Genomic DNA, 23,425 nt, shown 5'->3' with positions numbered 1-23,425 from the left:
TTTTTTTGTTTCTTTCCCTAGTTTCTTCTTGTTACTCCTGCTCCCTCCTTCCTCCACTCCATGCCCCCTTCTGTTTCAACAAAAAGAAGGCTGAAAGTAAAAGAACAACAGGATTTGAGTTGGAGCCAATTTAATGGGCCAAGAGGTTACATATGGAGCCAACAAATCATGAACCCATGAAGGATATTACTGATTTAAAGTTATGTATGTTAAAGCCCAAATCTTAACAGCATTCATGAAGGTAAAGGTAACTAATGGAGAAGCTTAACTGACAGAAAATGGGCTTTTTCCCTGTCTGCCCTGCCTCCCTCTTCAAAATTGCAGTGCTTCTCAGCTGGAGAAGGCCTTTCAGCCTCAGATTGTCCCCGCCAGGTGATGGGGCGGGCGCAGGTCTTAGCCTTACTCACCAAGAAAGGTCAAACTCAGCTGGATTCTGCACCAATAGAAAACCTCCAACACCACTGTTTGGTTTATTTTCGTTGGTATGAGTGTGTGTGTGTGTTTCTTCTTCAGATGTTTTGGGGTTACCAGAAAAACCATTCCCTTTCCCCCCCTTAATTTTTAAAACTGTGTGTAATTTCAGGGAAATTTGATCCATGTGTTTGGGATTCATTTGCACTTAATCATGAAAATCTCTCTGGAAAGAGCTATTTTCTCTCCCAGAAGACTTTGGTACCCATTTTTAATAAGCCCTATAAGTGCCCTTCCACCCCAGGCCACCCTCTCCAGTGCAGAAGGTTGAATTTGGCCAAAGGAAAACCACCGATGGCTTGGGTTTGGTTTGAAATGTGGGGCTTGTGAACTTGGACTGTGTTCTGGAAATGGGGAAATGACTTCCCTGCCCCTGGGTTCACAGAGTCAGGGAAAGAAGGCTTCCTTAAAACAAACAAACAACAAATAAACACGAGGCTATGCAGATCAACTCCAGAGCACAGTGGTTCCAATCAATAAGAGGGCAGGGGCCACAGCCAATGCCTGGTGGCCATCGGCAGGTGAGCTTCAGCCTCTGGTTCACAGGATCACCATGTGCAATTAGTTGCTGCCTTTCTTTGAGCTTCTTGGAGAAAATGCTATTATTCCCCAAACTCCCAACTACCCCAAACACCCCAGAACCCTCTTGGACCATTCCCAAGGGCCATGACATGACTGTGCCCAGGACACATATCTCCCCACCCTCCGTCCACAGCAACCCAACCACTGCACTGAAGCCACAATGGCATTCCTTCAATCCAAAACAAACATGTCATTACCAATCTCAGATTAATTGATGCCATTTGTGTGCCCTGCCTGTTAGGTTTCAGCTGGAGGCTGCTCAACAGCAATGGCCACCACCCTGGAAAACCTCAAGGCACTCACCGCTTTGGCCCTTGGCAGAACTTCCTTAGCTATTTTTCTTTAACCCTGTGATTCCAAACCTTTCTCCTTCCCACTCCCTTCCCACTCTGAGGCTTTGGGCAATTTGGAAATGAGTTCCCCGTGGAAGGAGGTTATCTGTAAAGCTGAAATTTGCTTTAGGTTTCTTACTGTCTTTCATTAATTGTAAGATACACATTTGTTTTTGTTTTAACACCTTTGAAATTAGGATGCTGCTATGATAAGAAAGTATTGGGATGAGGTCATGGAAAACATTCTTCTTCTTAGTGAAACAACAAAAAAAATAATGCAGCCTCTTTTCTAGTCCCCAAAGAGATGCCATCACTTTTCAAAACAATGTGATCAAATTTTATCTCTCTCATTCATCAATTTACTATTCCTTCTTCAGTATATTATTGACCACATGATCAACTCTATGCACAGTGAAAAGACCAGAAGAGTGTTGAAATGGCTCCTTCCATTTAGAAAGTTATAATTTAGTTCTAGACATAAGTGCATACATCACCCACCAGGCAAAGTGCTAAATTAGTGGTGTGGCCAGAAAGTGGTGGAGAAGATCAAGAAGGAGCCACAGAGTGGGGTGGAGAGATTCACAGATACAGGCAGGCTGGCTGGACTCTGTAGCCCAAGGAAGAAAATTCTTACCTGACAAATGAGGATCTTGTAGAAGAGCAAGTTCCATGGTGTATCCATAGAACCAAGTCCAGGGAATGCTTTGAGAGAGAGGGTTCCATAGTAGGGGTGGGGGTGGAACTGAGAAGTTCTCCAGCGAGGGACTTTGTGTGAGTCACTTTATATTATTGTAACAAAATGCCTGAGATAATTAACTTAATGAGGGAAAAAGCTTTATTTTGGCTTGTGGTTTCAGAGTCCATGGTTATATTTGATCCTGTCAAATATTATATTTTGGGCCTGTCCTGGCACCGTACATTATGGAAGGAGCACATGGTAGAAGAAGCCAGTTCATCTTATAGCGGCCAGGAGGCAAAAAAAAAAAAAAAAAAAAAAAAGAGAGAGAGAGCTAGACAGGGGCCGGTCCCTTCAAGGATGTGCCTCCAATGACCTGAGACCCTTCTACTAGGCCCCACCTCCCAATAGTGTCACAGGCTGATGACAAAGAAAAGCCTTCAACACATGCTCCTGTGGGGACACTTCCTCAAATCACAGCAGTTTTGTTTAAATTTTATTTAACTCGGTGCTTCCCAAATATATTTTTGTCTGGAATCTTTTATTTTACTCAACCGCCATCATCATAATAAACCCTAGGACATCTTTTTCAACTCCAGTGTTCTAGAAATCTATGAGGTAACGTGGAACTAGAGCACATGGGAGAATAAAAGGCTCAGAGAAGGGTCGTGAGCTGTGCCCACAGTGTGTGAGCTCCCAGCATGGCGGAGGGCGTGTCGCTACTGAGTAGCCAGGCTTTATGGATTGTTCAGTCAGGAAACATTTATTAAGTCCCTATTGCGTACTGTGCTGGGTAAGTAAAATGCTGCCCCGGACCTCAAGTGGCTCCTAACTGTGGGGAACACCATGATGTAAACACAGCCTGTGCACGTGTGCCTGGCCCAATGTTGGGGCAGAAGCAAAGTACCCAGAGGAAGATAACGAAGCCTTCATGGAGCAGGAACCGGTACCACTGGATCTTGAAGGAAGAGCATGAGGGTACATCAACTAGAACAGAAGCAGAAGACAGCATCCTAAGGAGTGAGAGGCGCATAAATACGAAGTGGCCTGAGAATGACAGGAAGCCTGTAAAGGCTGCAGGATGAGAGAGTTGTTGTGATGAAGAGAGGAAACTGAGCTGACTACTAGGTTGGGACCAGACCATGAAGGGTCTATGGCAGGGAACAACAATAAAAGATTCAGTGTCCCCATAACCAGGAATCTGGAGGTATGTGATGGGAGGCTCAGGCACAGGCTCGGTGGCTCAGTGATGCCTCTGAGAGCCTGGGATCCTTCCATCCTTCTACTTGCTCTTCCTCAACATATTGACTTTTTATTCTCCTGCTTGGTGCCTGATGGATGCTAAGGAACAGGGAATATTTCTTAAAGATTATATCCTTTTTCTTTAAGTACAGGCATTTAGAGGTATCTACTGGCAAGAGAAGTCAGGTATGTCTTTATGATTGACAGCAATGCAAAGGAGAGGGGAGACTGGAGACGGGAGACAGTCCGGAATCATTGAAATTATCTAGACAAAAAATATTGCATGTTGACACCAGCATCCCTAAGCCTTGGCATGCATATGATAACTCAGGGAAGGTAGCTTTGCTTTTCAAAGTGTTATAAACTGAGCTGGGTGCCCCCAAAGATATGTTCAAGTCCTTAACCCCAATACCTGTGTCTCTGGCCTTATTTAGAAACAGGGTTTTTGCAGATGTAACCAGGTTGAGATGAGATCAGTATGACTGGTGTCTATTAGAGGGGGCAAACATGGACACAGATAGACTCAGAGAGAAAATGGCTACCTAAAGACAGAGGCAGAGATTGGAGTCATGTTGCCACAAACCAAGGAACATGTGGGGCCAGTAGAAGCAGGAAGAGGCAAGGATTGGAAGAGGGAAGCCCTGGAACAAGTACTTTCCATTCACTGGGGAAGATGGTGCTCCTACCTGGCCCTCCAAGCTTCACTTTCTCTCATTGGTTGGACCCTGGTCATGTGGCCACCAGGCCCTAGCACAGGAAAGGCTGAGAAATGGAGTCTCTGGCACAGGAGAGGGCAAAAACTGTGAGATGAGTCAGGAGTTAGTTGTGGCAGCTGTTTTGTGTCCTTTATGTGGTCAGCACCGAGACTTGGCAATTCTTGGTTATAGCAGGTAGACAACATTTTCTAACACATGTGGATCCCAAGGCCCAGGAACTAAGGAAGACAAGGTGGCCTTCTGTATGGAGAATGGGACTCCAGGCTGAACTACAACAAATAGAATTTTGGGAGGAGGAGGAATATTAAGGATCATGTGTCCCACCCTTTCATCTCTCAAGGTTAATAGTCATTTGTGACTGTAGAAACTGTGATGGACAGCCAAAAGAACATGAGATCTACTGTATAAGTTAAAAAAAATTATGGGGTAAGTTTGTAAAAAAAAAAATCACAATGTATTCATCAAGGAAAGAGAAAGAGAGAGAGAGTTAGTTAAAATACCTGAGAGACTCCCCACCCCACCACAGCCTACCACGTAACTCAAGCTTTACCCTCCTGAGTTAGATGCTGAATTTTGTATTCCTCCAAATTTGTATGTTGAACCTCTGATATTAGGAAGTGGCACCTTTGGAGGTTATTAGGTCATGGGAGTGGGAACTGCATGAATGGAATTAGTGGCCTTATAAAAGGGACCCCACAAAGCTCTCCCACTCTCTTTCTGTTGTCGTGGATACAAGGATATAATAAGAAGCCAGAAATCTGCATATAGGAAGAGACCTGAGCCCACTGGTACCTCAGCCTCCAGAACTGCGAGGAATACATTTTTGTGGTTTATATGCCACCCAATCTATGACACTTGGTTAAAGTGGCTTAACCAAGATACCTCCCTAAATATTTTAGTCATATTAAGCCCCTGATATCAACAGAATACCATTATTTTTTCCCCCAAAGAAATAGGTCTTATTGAAAGGGTGGGGTAGCCATCAATCAGCCCCTCGCAGTGGAAGTGTACAGATGGTGCTTCCCCATTGTGGGGACACATTGGACACAGATGAGATAAGAGGATGAGGAACCTCAACACTTTGGACACTCTCTGAATCTAATTCATCGTAGCAACCCGAGGGGAAAGTGGGCTTCTGCTTCTAGATATACCTAAAAGCTAAGGGAGCCCTCGTATTTTTTAGGATGTCTGCAGTGGATTGGGGAAAATATAGATGCAAGCGGTTCAGAAAAACAATAAATGTGATCCCACAGAAACAAGCTTCAGATGTGGAGATGGCCCCAAAAGGGGTGGAGAACCTCGCAATGAGAGCGTCCCAAAACATGAGCTCTGTGAGGCAAACGATATGGCCTGAGAACGTCTTAAAATCGTTTCCACAAGACAAGGAATGGGACCGGTTGGCTAGAGCAGTATCTGACATTGAACTCCAAATGAGCTGAGACCTCTGACGTGCTAAGGCTACCACCCAGGGCTTCTTTGGGTTTCCCCAGAGGAAGCTGTGAAAGGATCTGTCTGTGAAGCCAGGGATGGTCATAGAAGGCCCCACGTGCCACAAGGCAGTGGAAGTCCTCAACAACTCCTCCAGGTGTTGCCCCAGCCCTGACACTGGGCCTCAGCATCCGGGTCAGTACCCAAAGGTGACCCCAGGGGAGACACTGGCCTCATCCTCCACCAGGGGACGTGCCTGCTCCAAGTTGCCCCACCCTCCATGAGTGTGTCCTCTCTGGGTCTGCCTAAGTCGCACCTGCACAGATCCCTTTCATCAGCCCTGCTTCACGTGGCAATTTAAACCTTTCAAGGCCACCTGTTGAGCACCCACTTGGTAGATTTCCTTTTATCACTAGCTCGTGGGGAGTCAATGAATAGTGTAATTATGGGGCAGGAGGATGGGGTGTTTTGATTTGTGCTCTTTGAGGATTAGCCAAGTGCCCCACTGCCAAATCCATGATCACCTAAAAGGAAATCTGAAGGAGGAACCTGTCAGGTAAGTCTTCCAGGTGCTCTTCAGGTAAATGGCTTTGAAAATGGGTCTTTTCTGCCTGTGTCTGGAGAGCTCAAAACCACTTAGGGTGGACAAAGCTGGTGGGTTTATTTCCCTGTGTGATGAGGAAGAGGGGAGAAAGGAAGATGTGTTTTCCAAACACAGGTAGGTAGGGCAAGACAGGATTGGAAAGGCCTCTGGGTATGGGGGATTTTGTGCAAATAATATGGATCAACAGTAAGGAGCCACACCTCTGATCTCCTATGCATTCCTGGAACATTCCCTATGCCCTGATGAGCAGAGGCTCTGGAAAGCTTACAGATGATGCCAGGAATGGGACACCAACCAGCCACTTGGTCTCAGGCTTCAGGGCACAGAGTGCTGAAATCCCAGCTTTGATGTTAGTAGACAGCCTCTCTGAAGATGCTTGAGTGGCATCTGTTTTGCTGGTAATGTGTGGGAACAGGTCGGGAAAGGTCAAACACAGGACATGTTTAGAAATGGATAGACACATGGCATGTTGGTTCCCCATGACAGCTGTAACAAAATGCCACTATCTGTGTCACTTAACAAAACAGAAGGTCACAGTTTGAGATGCTGGAAGTCCAAAGTCAAGGTGTTGGCTGGGCCATGCTTTTTCAAAGCTTCTGGGGGAGAACCCTTTTCTCTTTCAGCTTCTGGTGGCCCCAACTGTTCCTTAGTTTGTGGAAGAATAACTCCAGTCTCTTCCTCTGTCTTTGGACATGTCTGTGTCCAAATTTTTGTCTTCTTATAAAGACACCTGTTGTATTAAACTTTCTCAATCTGATTAAACCTGGAAAGTCTGTTTATAAAAAAGATCAGATATACCAGTACTGGAGGTATCTATCTTTTTAGGGGATATAGTTCAACTTATAACACATAAATACATTAACAAGCAAGACTCTCTTCCTTGATTTACTATATGCATCTCTGGAGTGCTTTGGAAACTTGCATCTGCTCTCAGCTCAGCGTTTACACTCTAAAAGAGGTCATGGCATTTCATATTTTGCTCTAACTCTAAAAAGAGACAATCGGGTGTAATGTTTTTGACAGTATCCAAAATTAAGAAATAGCTTTGTTGTCCATCAAAATGGGGTTAATAAAATTGTAGAATATCTACCCTATATAGTCTTATGCAGATGTTAAAATGAATGGGGTTGATCCCTATGTGCATGGGAAAGATTATCTTAGTATGTTTGGACTGCTATAACAAAATTATGCAAGTTGAGTGGCTTATAAACAAGGTAAATTTATTTCTCACAGCTCTGGAAGTTGGGAAATCAAGTATCTGGTAGATCTGGTGTCTGGTGAGGGCCTTCTCCCTAGTTTACAATCAATGGTTTTCTCCCTGTGTTCTCAGATGGTGGAGAGTGGAGAGATTGTCTCTCTCATGTCTGTTCTTATTAGGGCACTAATCCCATTCATGGGGTTCCCACCATTATGATCCAATCACTTCCCAAAGGGCCCATCTCCTAATAATTATCACATATGAGGGCTAGGTTTCAACATATGAATTTTGGGGAAGCACACTTAATCCATAGCAAGATCTCTAGGATACATTAAGTGAAGACAGTAAGATACACAACATTGAATATAGTATGTATTGGGGGTGCAAGAAGGGGGATTAAGAATATATATGGGTTTCCTTGCATCTAAAGAAAGAATAATCTGGAAGGATTCAGAAGAAACTAATAAAGTTTTTATGTACAAAGGGTAAAGGTGAGGTGTGATGATCAGGGATAGGTAAGGTGCCAGACTTTCCAATACTTACTTTGTAATACTGTTTTAATTTTTAACCATGAAAACATATTTCCTTTTTAAAACAAAAATAAAATAAATTAATTAAATGCACATCCCTAGGATCTGATAATCACTTCTCCAGGAACCTATCATGCAAATATTTTCCCAAACATGTTCAGGGATGTTCACTGCAGCATTATTTCAACAGCATGAGACTGGAAATGACTTACTGGTCTATTAAAAGTGGGCTAGTTGAGTGGATTAAGTTACATTCATATGTCATTTAGATGCATTACAATGAGCACAAAATGGGTATTAATATGGAAAGCTGTCTAAGATATATTTAGTTTAAAAAAACAAACATAAAACATTTGTGCTGCCATTTTTAATAAATAACATAAATATGATGCATATCCTACATATCCTTCTTTCTTACTAAAAAGGAACATGCATGCACCATGTATGTATATGGATGTGTGCATGCAGGGAAATTTTCTAGAAATAAGTACTGTGCAAGGAATTGTGAGCTGTGGTGGTCTCTAGGAAGGAGTGATAAGTTTGAGGCAGGAAAGTCGTCCACTTTTAATTGTAAAGCTTTGCAAATTGCATGCTTTTTTTTTCTTTTAACTTTGTGCATCTTTTTCTTTTTCACTTAAAAAAGATTTATAAATAAATCAATTTTGAAAAGTTACGTCTGTACTAAGAAAATCATGGACCTGTAAAACAGAGCTGAACAAGCTCGTATGTTCTCATGTAGAACAGACTGCAAGGTGTGTTAAGCAGTTTCCAATTCTAATTTTATCTGCTGCGGGGGTTTCGTACACTATGTGCAACCTGGTTCACATTTTATCTGGCAATCAACTCACGATCCTTTTCATTACTTTGGGTTTGATCACATTATATCTCTGCCTTTCTGATTGAGGAAGACTATTTTTTGTTTTAGCCTTCCTTACAAGACACGGGATCTCTCTTGGGGTTGCAATTGTAGCTTTTTGCTAGCTTATAAACAGGAGCAGTTTGGCCAACTAATGTGGGCCTCAGATCCCATCTGTAAATAAAAAGTAGAATGCAGTACAGAAATGTTAAAAGAACTTGAGATAAAATAAATAAGTACTATTTAGCATGTGAGAGTGAAAGGGTAGACATTCAACTTGGTGGCTGTGGCCATTGTTAATATTCCTTGTGATCTGGCAGTGGGGACTGCAGACAGGAGTGACCACACTCTGGTTTTGCCCCAAGAGAGGCAAGGTTTTGTGTGTCACGGCCATGTCACGGCCACTGCTATTCCAGAGGAAACCCAGCATTTATTGGTCTTTTTGGCCACAGTAGCCTTAGGCCAGTATCTCAAAGTTTCAGCAGCTAATTTTAGTACAGAATTCCTTTAGTCCAGTTTGAACAGTGTTTTTTTCCTGTCTGGGGACATTTTACTTATTCCCATCTTGCAATCATGTATGTTATCCAGTGGCTTCGTTCTCAGGACACCTTTTGTCTTCTGTCCATTGAGTTTACTTGTGTTTGAGTCCACAATTATGATCAATATCTTTTTAAAAAGGAAGTGAAAATATCCATGTTGTCTTTCTTCACCTATAACAAATTGAAAAGAAAAAAAAAAAGCTGTCTCCGTTTCATCTTCCACTGTAGCTTGGGGTCAAGTGGTCTCACTGATTATCTAGTTGGCTTTCTGCCTTGACGCATTTATAGGGTCTTTTATTATTGACTTTGGAGTTCCTTGCAAGGTACTCCAAAAAAGCATTTTAAAATAGTCTCCAGTGGGCAGTTTACATTTTAACTACTCCTTTCATTATCCTCCTCAACACTTTCATATTGTTCCCTTTTCTAGAATTAAATAACCACATGATAGCTTTTGGGCTTCGTGTCTCTTTTGGATGTTGAACTTGGCCCTATTGTGGTCTTTATTATATAGTGGTTCAGTTAGACTGTTTCACATTCATCACCTAGTTTTTGATTTCAGGTTATATGGCGTATTGATAAATTAAGGGCCAAATAGTGCCTTTTTTTTTTTTTTTTTTAGAATCAGTGACTGTGTGATAAGAGATGGTCTTCATGGGATTATGTGATTCATGACCATGTGGGGGGCAAAATAAAAGTTTGAAGACCATCATCTTCCAACGTCCTCCAGTTCCAGCTGAATTTATAGTTAAGTTTCCTTTTACCATTAATTAACCCAGAATTTAAGACTGAAAATTTGCCTGCCTCTTGGGTCTTATTTTGGAGGCCAAAGTACTTTGGAAACCAATACCCTATAAATATAGACTTGGATTTTTACAGGTTCTCTTGCTTCACTTTCCCATATCACACTTCCACAAATCCCAGTGCAGGGCCTGCCTAATCTCCGTCTTTCTCTGTGTTCTTCCACACTTATCTTCCCTAAGAACAGGCCTGATCTTACTCTGAATGCCAACAGCTCAACAAATTGTGAGAATTTCTGGTAGAACTTTTCTTATAGCAAACATCTTTTTACAAGTCTAATACTTATGTTTCCAAAGCTATAAGTCAGAGAAGACCCCCCTACCCTACCACACACACCCCTTACCCTCATACATTCCTAATGCTCTTAAAACTGTACTGGGAGGGGATATATATATTGGTTTGGTCTAGGATGGCAATCTTTATGTGGCCTACAGTAAAGGATTTTTTTTTCCCTTTTTACTTTTCTCATGTTTTAGTTAAAGAAGGAATTCTGAGTTTTGGCTTCTGTTTCAAAATAACCAGGGAGTCCAAGGGGAAACAAGAGCTGCCATGCAGAGGGTTCATATCCAATGCATTCCATTCAATGGCCTCATGGACTTACAGTAGCCCTAACCTGCAGGGAAGGAAACTGGCATATGAGAGAGAGAGAGAGAGAGAGAGAGAGAGAGAGAGAGAGGAGAGAGAGAGAGATCTCCAAAAGACAGCAAGAAAGTGGAATTGCATATTTTGAAAAAGTCTTCAGCAAGTGGATAAATAAGACAACCATGTCTCTCTTCACAAGTCAAATTGAAAAGAATTTAAAGAGCTAAAATCCAATACTGGCAATGATATGAAAACATAAGCACTTATATTCTGCCAGCAAGAAAGTGGGTTGGAATGATCTGGAGAAAAATTTAACAATATTTATCAGGAGTCTTTAAATCTGCATACCTTTTGACTTAGTAATTTCACCTCCAGAAATCTATTCCAAGGGGGAAAGTGGAGATAATGAAAACTTTAAATTATTGATACATTATAGTATCAATTATAAGAATATAAAATTGCAAAGACCCTAAAAGTTCAATAAAATTGGTTTAATGAATTATAAGACTTAAGAATGATGTTATAGATGAAAAGTGGCATAGAAGTTCATGACACAGGACAGAAAAAAAAAATCCCATTTTGAAATAGTATGTAGAGGACAATGACTAATGATTCCTAAAAAGACTGCTAGAAAAGTTGCATTCACTAGATTTATTTCAAATAAGAACACCTTCTTGACAGAGTATTAGTAGTATGTCAGAAGGAGGAATTCAAGGGAGGATATTTACAGAGTTCAAGCCACAATCTAGTGATTATAAGGCTGGTCTTGAAAGGCAGGGAACTGGTTGGGGCTGGGCAGAGTTTGTGACTTAACAGCTTTGGATTGGTGAGCATGGTCACATTTGTGAGCAAGCTGCTGTTCTTGATAAGTAAGCAAATATTTCTTGGAGCAAGTGAAAAGTTATTTTTCTTTGGTCTCAATATTATTTGGCACAGAAACAGAACAATATGCTTTGTCCCAGAATTGTTTATCACAGGAACAGGAAAGTACAGTAGGTTTGGTCTTCAATATCAGTCCGCTTTTTGTTAAAAAGAAATTTCATATTTATATTTTACTATAAAAAATCTGGGAAGACAATTATTTATGAATTAAAGATTGTTATCTGCATAGAAGGATTATGGGTGTGATTTACATCCTTCCTTTTTTGCTTACTTGTATTTTCTAAATTTTCCCTAATGAACATATATTCAGAAAAAATGATACATTTGCTTATCCTTATTTAACCAGATAATTTCAGAATTATAATACACAGAATTACTCTTATCTTAAAGCTTCTAATCTACTTCTAAATGTAATACCTCATCTAGGCACAATTTTGTGGTCAATGTGAAAAACCAACTGAATTATTACCTAATCCAAATCATGCAATTCAAGGAGAATTAGGCAACTTTTCTTTCTTTTTTTTTTTTTCAGTCAAACAGACAAATGCTGGGGCTGATTGTTTTAGAAGGATTCCTTCTTCAGAAGTGTATTGGAAGCATATTGGACTAACACAGCACCTGTATCTCCTCTGCTCTTGGTTACCCCAGTTATCTTCTAAATTATGGTACAGAAGGTATCAGGGACTTCAGAAATAAAGAGTGAGATCCAAAGCAACCCAGGAGGCTGGTATGCTGACCTCTCCAGTCAACCACTAGTAACTATTTTGAGAGTCTAATATTGCTGAGTGCTAGACCACACACACACACACACACACACACACACACACACACACATACACACACACACACACACACACAATTGAATAATCTACATTTTATCCCTTCTCAGAGCTTAATTTTTAATTGGGGAAAGGGTTCCAAGGAGTGACTAATACAGAGAAAAATGATTCCAGAGAGAAGATGGTGTGAAACCAAGTACTGCCCCATAAATGCAAAACTCCCTGATTCTACACTGGTCTCTATTACAGTTTCTCTATTATACATCATGAGTGGTCCAAAGCCCATATAAATATAAAGGAAGTTTGGGGCACTGAGATATTCTAGTTAAACTAAAAGCTTGTTTTAAATTCACCTTTTTAAAAAAATCTATCTATTGCTGATGGATCTTTATTTTATTTATATATGGTGTTGAGAATTGAACCCAGTGACTCACACATGCCAGGCAAGTGCTCTACCACTGAGCCACAACCCCAACCCTTTTATTCACCTTCCTTATTGACAATTTTTTTTTCAAAGTTTGAGTCTGCTTTACTTTCTGTATACATAACTGATCTGGATGGGCCCCATTGCAGGACTTCAGGGTTAGGTTTGTTATATATAGACTTGGATTTCACTGCATGCATTAGATGATAGGAGACAAATATCATGGGAACTGACTCCAAGTTATACCCTGAAATTTACTTCAAAGGGAAAAATCCCACATAGACAAATACATGATATCCATGTGTTTTCTGGTGATCAGCTTCTTTTCATTAAAGAAGACCACAGAGGAAGCTTCCAATAGATTGCATGTTCTAATCAGCTGGAATGCCATTCCACTTGAAATAACCCTTTATTTCCAATAAGTACCCTTCATCAGAGATTATATAATCTCTAGACAAGGGGACTTTCTAATTCCCAAAAGAGGCCTTGCCTAAATTCACACAGTAATGTAGGGATGGACGGACCTAGGATTAGAATTCCGATCTCCTTATTTTCAATCATGAGCTTCCTACATTCTTGGTCTGATACTCCATTTCATTTCCACAAGGTAAAATTAGGGACTCTCGGGTCCTAGCTACTAGACATAAAATAAAAGAGAGGCCGTTCGCATCACCTTTGAGTCTAATGAGATGTTTTCATTTCCAAGGTCCATTTGGAAGCTTCTTGGAACAGAATTCAGGTCTCCTCAAGGCTAGACAGAGTCACCATCATTCTTGATCTTTTGGTTTTCTCATAGCAGTTAAGGACACCAAGACCAAGAAAGATGAGGTTTCCCGTGCTCCCAGGCCTGGGTCAACTTGTAGAGCAATCCCTGCATTCAAACCATGAAGCATGGGATGATCCAATTGCTAGGAATAAGAAGCCTGGCCATTACACCACTTAGGATGCCTTTGGCCACTAGTGGAAAAAAAAAAGGAAAAGAAAAAAACCCACCCTCAAACAATCTGGGATGAATTACAGGACAGGAAATCCAGAGTTAGACCAGTTTCAGGGTTTGTTGATTCAGCAATTCAGTGGTCTACTCAAGGATCCAGGCTCTCTCCCTGTTTCTGCTGCGTTTTGCAGCATATGGTATTGCCTTGTCCCCAAGGCCAGTCCATCCTGGTCCCCAGAGAGTGGCAGCACATCTAGGCCTCATATCTACCTCCAGAATCACCACCAGAATTAGTGACTTAAAAACTCACTTTCTTAACAACAGGGGGAAATTTTCCAGAAGCATCTGAGCAAATCTCCTCTTAGAATACTGAGCAGAACTTGGTCAGGAGCCCACTGTGAAACCAACCACAATCTGAAGGAGGGTTTAGGTCATTGGTGATTTACCCTGGCACTGGAAATGAAATCACACTTGCCTGAGTGGCAGGAGGGTTGGTGGGAGGAGTAGGAAGAGTGGGAGATGTCTCTGGATCCAACCAGAGCTCTGTCCAAGGATGATGCCAGCAGCCAGGGTGGGGAGAGAACCATCAGCCACATCTGCTGTACCTGAGCTGACTCCAGGATGCCCCTCTGGTCCAGATTCACTCTGGAGTCAACTGCTTCATCCCTTCCAAGCTTCTGAGCAGCCGTTGTGATAGCATGGAGGACCTAGGAGATGGCCAAGATCTTGGCCCTTTTCAGCAGTGTGAATGCTCATCAAGGACCCCTCTGGACCTTATGCTGGCTTTGGGTAGAACTTACTGAGTTTAACCCAGAGTCAGAAATGTGGTGCTAATGCTGGCATCTCAGGCCAGGGAGGCTGCTGGGGCTCAGTCCCTGAGAGTCAAGAAATAGCCTTGGCACAAGCAGACTGACACTTTAAGTAATCTTCTTTAATCAGACCTGGGCTGTCACTGTTGGCCTACCTCATGTGTGATGGTACAGATAGGAAATGAGAAGCAGGAAGGAATATTGCCACAATTGTCTTACCTAATCCAGGTGCTAAGAAAGATTTTTAGCCTTGCTTAAAAAAATTGGTGCTTGGATGGCTCCTAAGTTCTTTGCTTTTCCTTTTCTTCTCCATATCTTTTTGTTTTTGATTTTTCATGAACGAACATCTTTTTTTTTAAACTGGGAAAAATAAAGCCACCTTTATTTGAAGAAGAGAGAGATTTCATACTTGTCATTTAAAACAACATAGAAAATCCCCACCTCAAATCAGGAGTCTGATGATCACTTTTATAATATTTGAAAATAAACCAACTTTATTTAAATCAGTCAATACCAATCAAGACTGGAAAAAAATTTATAACTGGTTCAGAGTCATGAGGAAAACACTCAGCTATGTCTTTATTAAAAGGCATTTTACATTTGTTAAGGCTTGAAAGCAAGGCCTGTTATTTTATCACCACAGTTAAAGGTCTTGAGAAAATCAAGTAACTATCACTTGGAGTGTCTTTATAAAATGAAATGCTTGTCCTTTTATAAAAGCTAAGCATCTTTTGCTAAATGAGTCAACTCCCCAGCTTATAAAACAGAACTATCGGGTGGCCAGAAAAATATGTCAAATTCAAACGTCAGCTGGATATTTTATATTTTAAATATATGCATAGTTAATATTGTGAAATCTCTAACTCTATGTAAAATACTTTAGATGATTGGATCCTTAAAACTATGTTTTGCCAACAAAATGAAACAAAACAAAACAAAAAACCCTAGATTACTTTTATAGAAATACAGATTAGTCCAAACCTTATATTAAGCAACATTTTATTTACTTTTGGTAGTGGGATGGGAGGTTTGAATCTATTTCCTTAAATCACATTAAATATCATTATGCACAGTTTGGATCATACCTAATTAGGAGAGAAAATTGCCCTGAAACTAAGCTGAGCAAGGATTGACCAGGGGAGAAGAATGTGTAGCAGGAGGAGGATACTAGCCGTCTGATTTGAGCGGTAGAAAGTGGTGGACACAAGGCCCGGGGCCGTGTGCAGAGGGCCCCAAGGCCAAGGACGAGATCACTTACATTCTCCTGACGTCAGAATCAGATGCTTCACATGGACCCATTTTTCCTAATGCTTTCTTCAGATTCTTCTTAATGTGGTAGGAAAACCAAACAGGAAAGTGATACCTTGAGAATCACTGAACTTAGTTATAGCCATGAGCATCTCTTCTTTCCAAGGAAGATGACACCAGTGTCTTGATTCCCCGTGCAGCTAAGCTGGCTCCTGGCCAGGGGGGATGAAGGTGAACCGCAGAGGCACCTACTGGACACCTGTTGCTTCTAGACCCATTTAATTTTAGATGCAGATCCTCACAGTGAGGGTAGATTCTTACTAGACACACCTGCCCTTCCTGCCTGTCTCCTTATTCAATCTATTGATCTAGGCCTTGCTGATTCCTGGGCCCCTGAGCTGGTCCAGCTCTCTCTGTTCCAGATATTCTCCATTCTAAGACCCTGGGGTACTGTCATCCACAGAGCAGCCACCAGGCACAGGGCTGTGAAGGGCTTCTGTTGCTTCATTTGACAAGTGCCAGGAAATACAGCCCAGGAAACCACTTCCGGTATGTCTTTTCAAAAAACTTTTTGAGACAGGATCTCACTATGTTGCCCAGGCTGGCCTTGAAGTCATGACCCTCCTGCCTCAGCCTCCTGGGCAGGTGGAGCTAAGGCATGTACCACCCACCTGGCTGGAGGGCTTTTCTTTGATGTGAAGATCAAGATCCTGCCAGGGCCCTGTCATCGGGAGGAGGGACCGTGCCATTTCCTGGGAAGCTGAAACTACTTTGGGGTCCTGTGGTCACAAAAGCTGACTGACTGCATTTTCCACATTTCAGGTCATTTCTGTGGTACCAAGTGGCTTCCAGACCTCTTGTCTAAAAGGAGAGTCATATCCATGTCTGTGACTCTGAATTTGTCAGAGATTGTCTTCCTTAGTCAGGAGATGAAGGAACTGTGCTCTGGATCAATTCAGATTTCACTTACCCCAGCTCATCTTGTATAGTTATTAAAATCTTATCCAATCCCTTCTCTCTGGGCCAACCCATCTAAGAGGAAGTCCTGAAGAGGTTGGTCATTTCAACTCTATAATCGAGTCATGGGGTGACTGGAGTGTGGCTCTAGTTTTCTGCTTCTGCCTCCCATGAACCTACTCCACAAAAAAATTGTGATGTCAAAGTCAAAAGAGACAAATAAATACAAGATGAAACAGGATCTCGACACAATCACAAGGACCACCTCCTTCCCACAAGCTCTGGAGTAGCGAGTCCAGATGTCAGTTTTCAATTCTCCCCAAGGTGGTTCCTGGCCTCACCACACCATAGCTAAGAGAGGGTGCACTGTGCATGTGACAAGGTTAAGGCAAAGCCCAGAGAGTCTGGAGGAACTGGAGAAAAAATATCTTTGGGGGGGAAAAAAAGTAATTAGAAAGTAGTAGTATTAATATTATTGTTATTTTTACATATGTAACTCTAAGCCGATAGCCAGTTGCATTATATGATGATCTACTGCTGAAATAAAAAGGTGTTTTAAGTACCCAAAAGAGCTTTCCTTCTCTAACTCCTACCCCTCTTTAAAATGGTTATAATTTGTCACAAAATACCCCCACAGGGCCTAAATATTGCCATTTATGTAAAACCAACTCAAGCATAGGAGGAACATCTAGAAAGAACAATATTGACTTGGTTTGGCCTGTTTGTTTTTAAAAACTTGACAATTGCTGGATTCTGATATCACATCAGCCTCCTTAGCATTCTGTGGACTCCCCTGGGCTGGGGAGCTGCTCCCCCTGGGGTCCCTCTGTGTTCCTTTGCAGGTGACTTTGCAGAGGAGGCCACCTGGGCGCAGGAGAGTGAACCACCCCCTTTCTTCTGGCCATGCTGTAAGATCAGGAAAAACTTCCCAAGAAACAGCTCGATTTCACACTAACTATAAGACCTGGATCATTCAAGCTCTCAGCCCTCAGAAGTCCAGTTTGGGGCCTCTCCTCACAGTAAAAGGGGCTGTTTCCCCCACCAGTTCTCCATTTTAAACATCTCCAGGGGCGGTTTCCAGAGAGACTGTGGAAAGGTTCCTTTAGGGTGGAAATGAATCAACTCATTCTGCCTTTTCAAAGCTCTCTCAGGCTTGTAAATTGTCCTCCTGAGAAACCTGGTCTTCCTCAGTTGGCTAATGGGGAGAGCTCTCTTGCTTCCTCCCCTGGTTTCATCAATGGGCCCTATTTTTTCTTTGGAGCTCCCTGGAGGCAGGCGGGTCCAGAGAGCGCTTGGGTTAGGATTTGTTGATGTTTCCAGGGAAAGGACCGTGCTATCCTGCCCTCACGGAGAAATGAGCCAAGTCCAGGGGCTTTCCGGCATTTGGGAGCCTCGCCCTCCACCAAAAAGAGAGAGGAAGGAAAGGACTTTGGAAGGTGAGGGCCAGAGGCTGATGGATTTCCTCCTGGGGCATTCAGTGGGCCAGGGAGTTGATGATTGCTTCATTTTTCTTCGTTTCCTCCGCACAGGTCTCCATGCTCAGGCAGGGTAAGCTCTTAAGGAGGCGAAACTTGAGGAAACAATGAGTAAGGAGGGAAAAAGTAGCTGGAACATGGTTGCCTTTATTTCATCTGGCAGCTGAGTCTGATGGATGGTAGCAAAGTTAACCCAGATGGGTACAGTTTTTTTCTTCAAGTTTAAACCACATTGGTCTTCCCAGTGTGGATGTTCTCCCTAAGGCGGTCCACCCTCATGCCACTTCCTGAAGTCCACGTTCTCATCCAGCAGAGGCCTCAGTCGAATTGGCCCCGAGCAGCCGCCTGAAGGCACCCATTCAGCCCACCTGCATCCAGGTGCAACTTGGAAAAACCTGGAAAGATATTTTTGGCCAATTCCTGGTTTCTTCCCATAAGGTTGGGAGTTACATGATATCCCAGTCCAAGATTTAGATCAAGGGAGAAAAGACCAAGTCTACCAGGGAACATCAAGCCTTATACCAAACTCTTTTGCCTTCACCCGTCCCCCCCTCTCCCCTCCTATCTGCTTTGTCACAGACCACAAGCCACTCACTGATAAGCACAGTCAAACCCAGGCATGAAATTGCCCATGAAACACCCACTCCTAAGCTAGCAAACCCTGTGGGCTTTTTGGCATCAACACTACTCTGTCTCGCCTCCCCATCCCAGGCACCCTGGTTTGGAATTGCATGCCAATTTTCTTCCTGGAAAATTGCCGGACAACACGGAAAACCCATGGTCAGCACCAGCCAGGCGCACAACAGCACTGCAGTGAATTGAGAATGTGTCTGAAGTGACTTTGCAATCTGGCCTTCAGTGCCCAAGGACAGCAGGGTCAGAAGCAGTGAGCTACTGGCGGTGTGTTTGCCAGATGTCCCAATCCACCACCAACTCCCTTCTCCTCCATTCCCTGCGTTTCCCCTACCAAGGCATGAATCTCTCTCTAATAGGAACGCAAAGGGCATTTGTCCTTGGCCTCGAAGTTACTGACAAAGAAGAGGGAGGAAGAGGAGACGGTGGGGTGCGTTTCTAAAGCATCTGAGTGATATTTTGATATTGGCAGATGGAACTAGTCACCGTTCGGCAGGTCGGTCCAAACTGACCAGGATACACCCATCCCAGATCAGGTCGGCCGGCAGAGAGGTGGTCTGTTTCTATACTCTGTGCTTGCCAGATTCCTGCAGGATAGGCAGGGGATGGCGCTGACCTTAAAAGATGATCATGGGCTGGAGTTCTGGTGATGCCAGCAAGATGGGGACTGATTTAAAAAAAAAAAAAAAAAAGTTTGCGGAGGCATTGCATTAGAGGAGTCTGTAAAGTGGAGTTCTTGGGGAGAAGTGGAGCCCAGTGCATCAGGACGGGCATGGGCAGGGCTCAGGACCGGCTGAGGCGCTTGGCGACATCGGCATAAGCCAGCTCGATCTCGCTGTCCGCTGCACAGGTGTTGGTGAACTCGTCCCGGGCATAGGCGTTCTTAAGGTACCGCCACAGGCCTGTCATCTCCGCTGGGAAATCGTAGTTGCGGTATTTCTTGGCCACAATCTAAAGAGATGACAGGAGGGAGACAATGTGAGTGCAGGGAACAAACCACCTTGGTGCACCGCTTCACACCAGAAGCAGAACGTTGGCAATGCAAGCGGGCAGCACCGCCTCTATTTATTTTCTGTTTCTTAAGTGTCATTTTCCTCTGACCTAGTGGTTCCACTTCTAAGAATTTTTTTTCCTTAGGAAATAATTGTGGATAATACACAGAGATTTAGTCACATAATTATGATCATAAGACTATTCTGAATAGCAAAAAAATAGCGCATAAACTCCAATGTCCAACAATCCATAAATTGGGTAAATACTTTCTGTATATAAATACTATGGGATACCAGAGAGTCTTTAAAAATGCTGCTGCTGAGAGGAATCCAGTGATCTGCAAAACGTTTCAAGTAGACTGTTACATTTAATGTGTAGCAGAACACATTTAGAGAAACCTGTATATACCAATATATCAACAGTGGTTATATCTGATTGATAGAATTAGAGACACTTTTTCATTTTACCTTTCCCTGGTCTACTTTTTGTACACAACTATTATTATTCATGGAAGAGAAAAAAAACAGAAAAAGTAAGTTAGATGTTGTAATGTATATGTAGGTTCAGGTTATGATGTGGGAGTGAGAAAACAGTGATATCTGTTCTCTACCTGGTTTGCCACACTCAGGGGACATGGACTAAAAGAGTTCCGGGGAAGTGATGTTTGTATTGACACTAAACAGTAGCATAGTGTTTCAAAGCTTGGGCTCTGGATTTCAGTGGAGTGGATTTATAATCCTGATTCCACTTATCAGCCGTGTGACCTTGGACAGGTTACTTAGCCTCTCTGAGCACTATGTTGTTGTTGTTGTTGTTTTTAATCTCTAAAATGGAGGTAATAATAGGACATGTGTTATAGTAGTAAGTTACTTAATACACATAGAATGCTTAGAGGAGTGCCTGGGACATAGTGAGTACTCAATAAACATTATCACCTACAATTCATTGAGGCCTACCTTCCATCCATTTGCATGCATTTCCTCTGTGAGTGGTAGCAGGGTGGTCTCTTGAATATTCCTCTAGCCAGGGCAGCTTTGGATATGTAACTTGGGCATCACTGGTCTTTGCACTCAGAAGGGCCTTGCCCTTGATTTAATCCTCTGCCATCAACATGTGAAAGTTCATGGTCATTTTTCAACCAAGGGCTCTGGTCTTCACTGTGCACGGGGCCTACACATGAGCTGGTCCTGCCTCTAGCCCCTGAGAGTTGGGTAGGTTACAGAGAGTAGCATCACTCTCGAGGCTCTGATTTCTGATTCTCTTTGGAGAGGGCACCAAGCCATTGGCCCTGGGATCCTCCTGCTCAGAGGACCCCCAGGGCAGACATGCTGTGTTTTCATCTTTCATCTTCCCAGTGCAGAACCCCCTGGGAAGCTGTGCCGAGGGGAGGATGACAAAGGCCTGTGGCCAGAGTGCCACGTTCCCAGGCGGGTGCGTTCGTTCCCCTTACCTGCTCCAGTTTGGAAATTCCATTGCAATCCTAAGCTCTCTTCTATCCTGAATCCAACTACCGTCTTTCCTCTTCCCCAGCTTGTGAGGAGTACAAGGACAGGAAGCACAGCTGCTTTATTTGTGGACCCCTCCAAAATCTCAATCACGATGCCAACCCCCGTATGAACAGCAGCAAGCACCCATTCATCCCGTGCTCTGCTTCTGGTGCTGCTTTAAGCACTTGGAGAATTGTTACTTTATTTATCCCTAAATTACTTCATAAGAAAGAGCTTATTATATTCCAGTTTTACAGAGAAGAAGAGTAAGGCACAGAAAGGTTAGCTGAGGAGGGATTCAATAAAGAGTCATGTTTAATCTTTACTTTAACTTCAGGTTTGCGAACATCAGACAAAGTGTATCTTTTAATTTTGTTTCTTTGTGTGTAATACAAACAAAACAAATCTCTTAATATGGCTCGTTCGTTTGTTTTGAAGTACAGGGGGTTGAACCCAGGGTGTCACAGGCTAGGCAGGGGCTCTACCACTGAGCCACATCCCCAGTCTCCAAATCAATTCGTTTTAAAGACTGAAGCTCCTTTACAAGAGCCAAGCGAAACCAAGAGAAATGAAGTGACTGAGACTCTGCTGCACAGGACACGCATGACACCAGTATCTATTGAGTAATCATGACCATTTATCCGAGGCCCTCTCTCTCGTCTGTGGTTCTTTCCACTTTAACGCTTAGATCTATGTAAGACATGGGCCAACTCAGGGTTCTTAGTTATGAATCTAATATTTCTGCTCAGAGAACAATTTCCCTGGGGCCTAGACATGCTGAGAGCCCTAAGGATCTGCCTCAGGCTCAAAGTCCTCTAACTTTGTCTTGCTTCTCCCCCTCAATTACAGAAAGAAGCTCTTTCTGGAACTCCCTTATCTGCATGAAGATGAGATCCCCCCAAAGGAAGGCAATTGCCCTTCCCCCTGCTCCTGAAATCTCATAATCTATCCCAGAAAAGAAGAACATGACTATAACCACACCTGGAAGGTGGGCTCCTTCAAATTCCAAAGAGAATTTCTGGAATTCACAAACTAATTTCTGTTTCTGGGTCCACTCATCTCCCTAAGAATCATTTAGGACCCCTCAAAATTGCCACATTATCCATCTTTCTCCCCAAACCTGGCTGTTGGTGAGTGCCTGGACCAGGACACCTCAGCGTCCACGGATGGACAAGAAGCTGAGAGTAAGCCCGGCAGAGCCAGCGGGCGAGGATGCACGCGCAGCTCTGACGTTCTCAGCAAGCCTTGTGCTCATGTTTCAAATTTACTCTTTCATATGAAAATGGTTAGCTCCCACAGCCCAGAGTGAGTTCTGGCATCTGAGGCCAAACTGGAGGCCTGACTTGGCTCCCCCTTGGCTCCTTCTGCACTGCAGAGGTTTGCCAGGCCCTGGATCTGATAAGCTGGATCAGCAGAAATCCAAGGAGACAAGAGCGGAGGCCCAGCCTTTGTTCCCTCGCAGGCCGTCCTCCGTCTGATCTCCGGCTCCTCTGAGAACAACCCAGTGAACTTCCCCCAAGGACAGGCGATTCACTGAGTCAACCGAGGGCTGCAAGGAGCTGGAGACAACAGGGGGTGGTGCACGTGGCCAGGGAGAGCTGTTTGTTTGCCTTATTCAACAAATGATTCATCATTGAAGGACGGATACATGTTGGAATAAGAGAGGAGAGAAGCAAAAAAAAGGAAACAGGAAGGAATCTAGTCCATGCCCCTTTTTTTAGGCATAAGAAAGATGAATTCCAAAAACATAGAATGGTTTGCCCTAGCCCATGCTGCAGTTGGTGGAGATATAGGACTAGAACTTGGGATTTCCTGATCTTTCCATTATGTGGCTCTGCCACAGTGTGACTGAATTAGGGATCATAATGTCCCTAACAGTGCTCCTTATTCCTCAGGGAAAGGTGAATAAGTATTCTTTGGTGGGTGGAGCATTCAGGAGGTGATGACTTCAAAGTGACACAGCTTTGCAAACCATTGTTATGGTCTGGACATGAGGCATCCTCCAGAAGGTCCTGTGTTAATGCAGGAATGTTCAGAGGTGCGATGATTGGATTATGTGAGCTGTAACCTAATCAGTCCATCCTGGTTTGAAAGGACTAACTGGGTGCTAACTATAGGCAGGCGGGTGTGGCTGGAGGACATGGGTCACTGAGGGTATGTCCTTGAAGGGTTCATCTTGTCTGTGGCCCCTTCCCTTTCCCCTCTCTGCTTCCTGACTGCCATGAATGAAACAGTGCTCCTCTGTCATGT

General features: G+C 43.2%; 1 protein-coding gene across 3 annotated transcripts in view; it reads right to left on the bottom strand.

Annotated features, from left to right (window-relative positions):
- Positions 1 to 14,848: 14,848 nt before the first annotated feature.
- The window catches only part of Clic5 (chloride intracellular channel 5), a 162,829-nt gene continuing 154,252 nt past the window's right edge, over positions 14,849 to 23,425 (bottom strand). For all 3 annotated transcript variants that reach the window (XM_040282746.2, XM_005318615.4, XM_005318616.4), the window contains exon 6: positions 14,849 to 19,646. In XM_040282746.2, the coding sequence (XP_040138680.1) occupies positions 19,479 to 19,646 (168 nt within the window). In that variant the 3' untranslated portion in view covers positions 14,849 to 19,478. The remainder of the gene's footprint in view (positions 19,647 to 23,425) is intronic.

The sequence above is a fragment of the Ictidomys tridecemlineatus genome, chromosome 8 (assembly GCF_052094955.1).
Source record: "Ictidomys tridecemlineatus isolate mIctTri1 chromosome 8, mIctTri1.hap1, whole genome shotgun sequence".
NCBI classification, from domain to species: domain Eukaryota; kingdom Metazoa; phylum Chordata; class Mammalia; order Rodentia; family Sciuridae; genus Ictidomys; species Ictidomys tridecemlineatus.
This window is presented reverse-complemented; position numbering and strand designations above follow the sequence as displayed.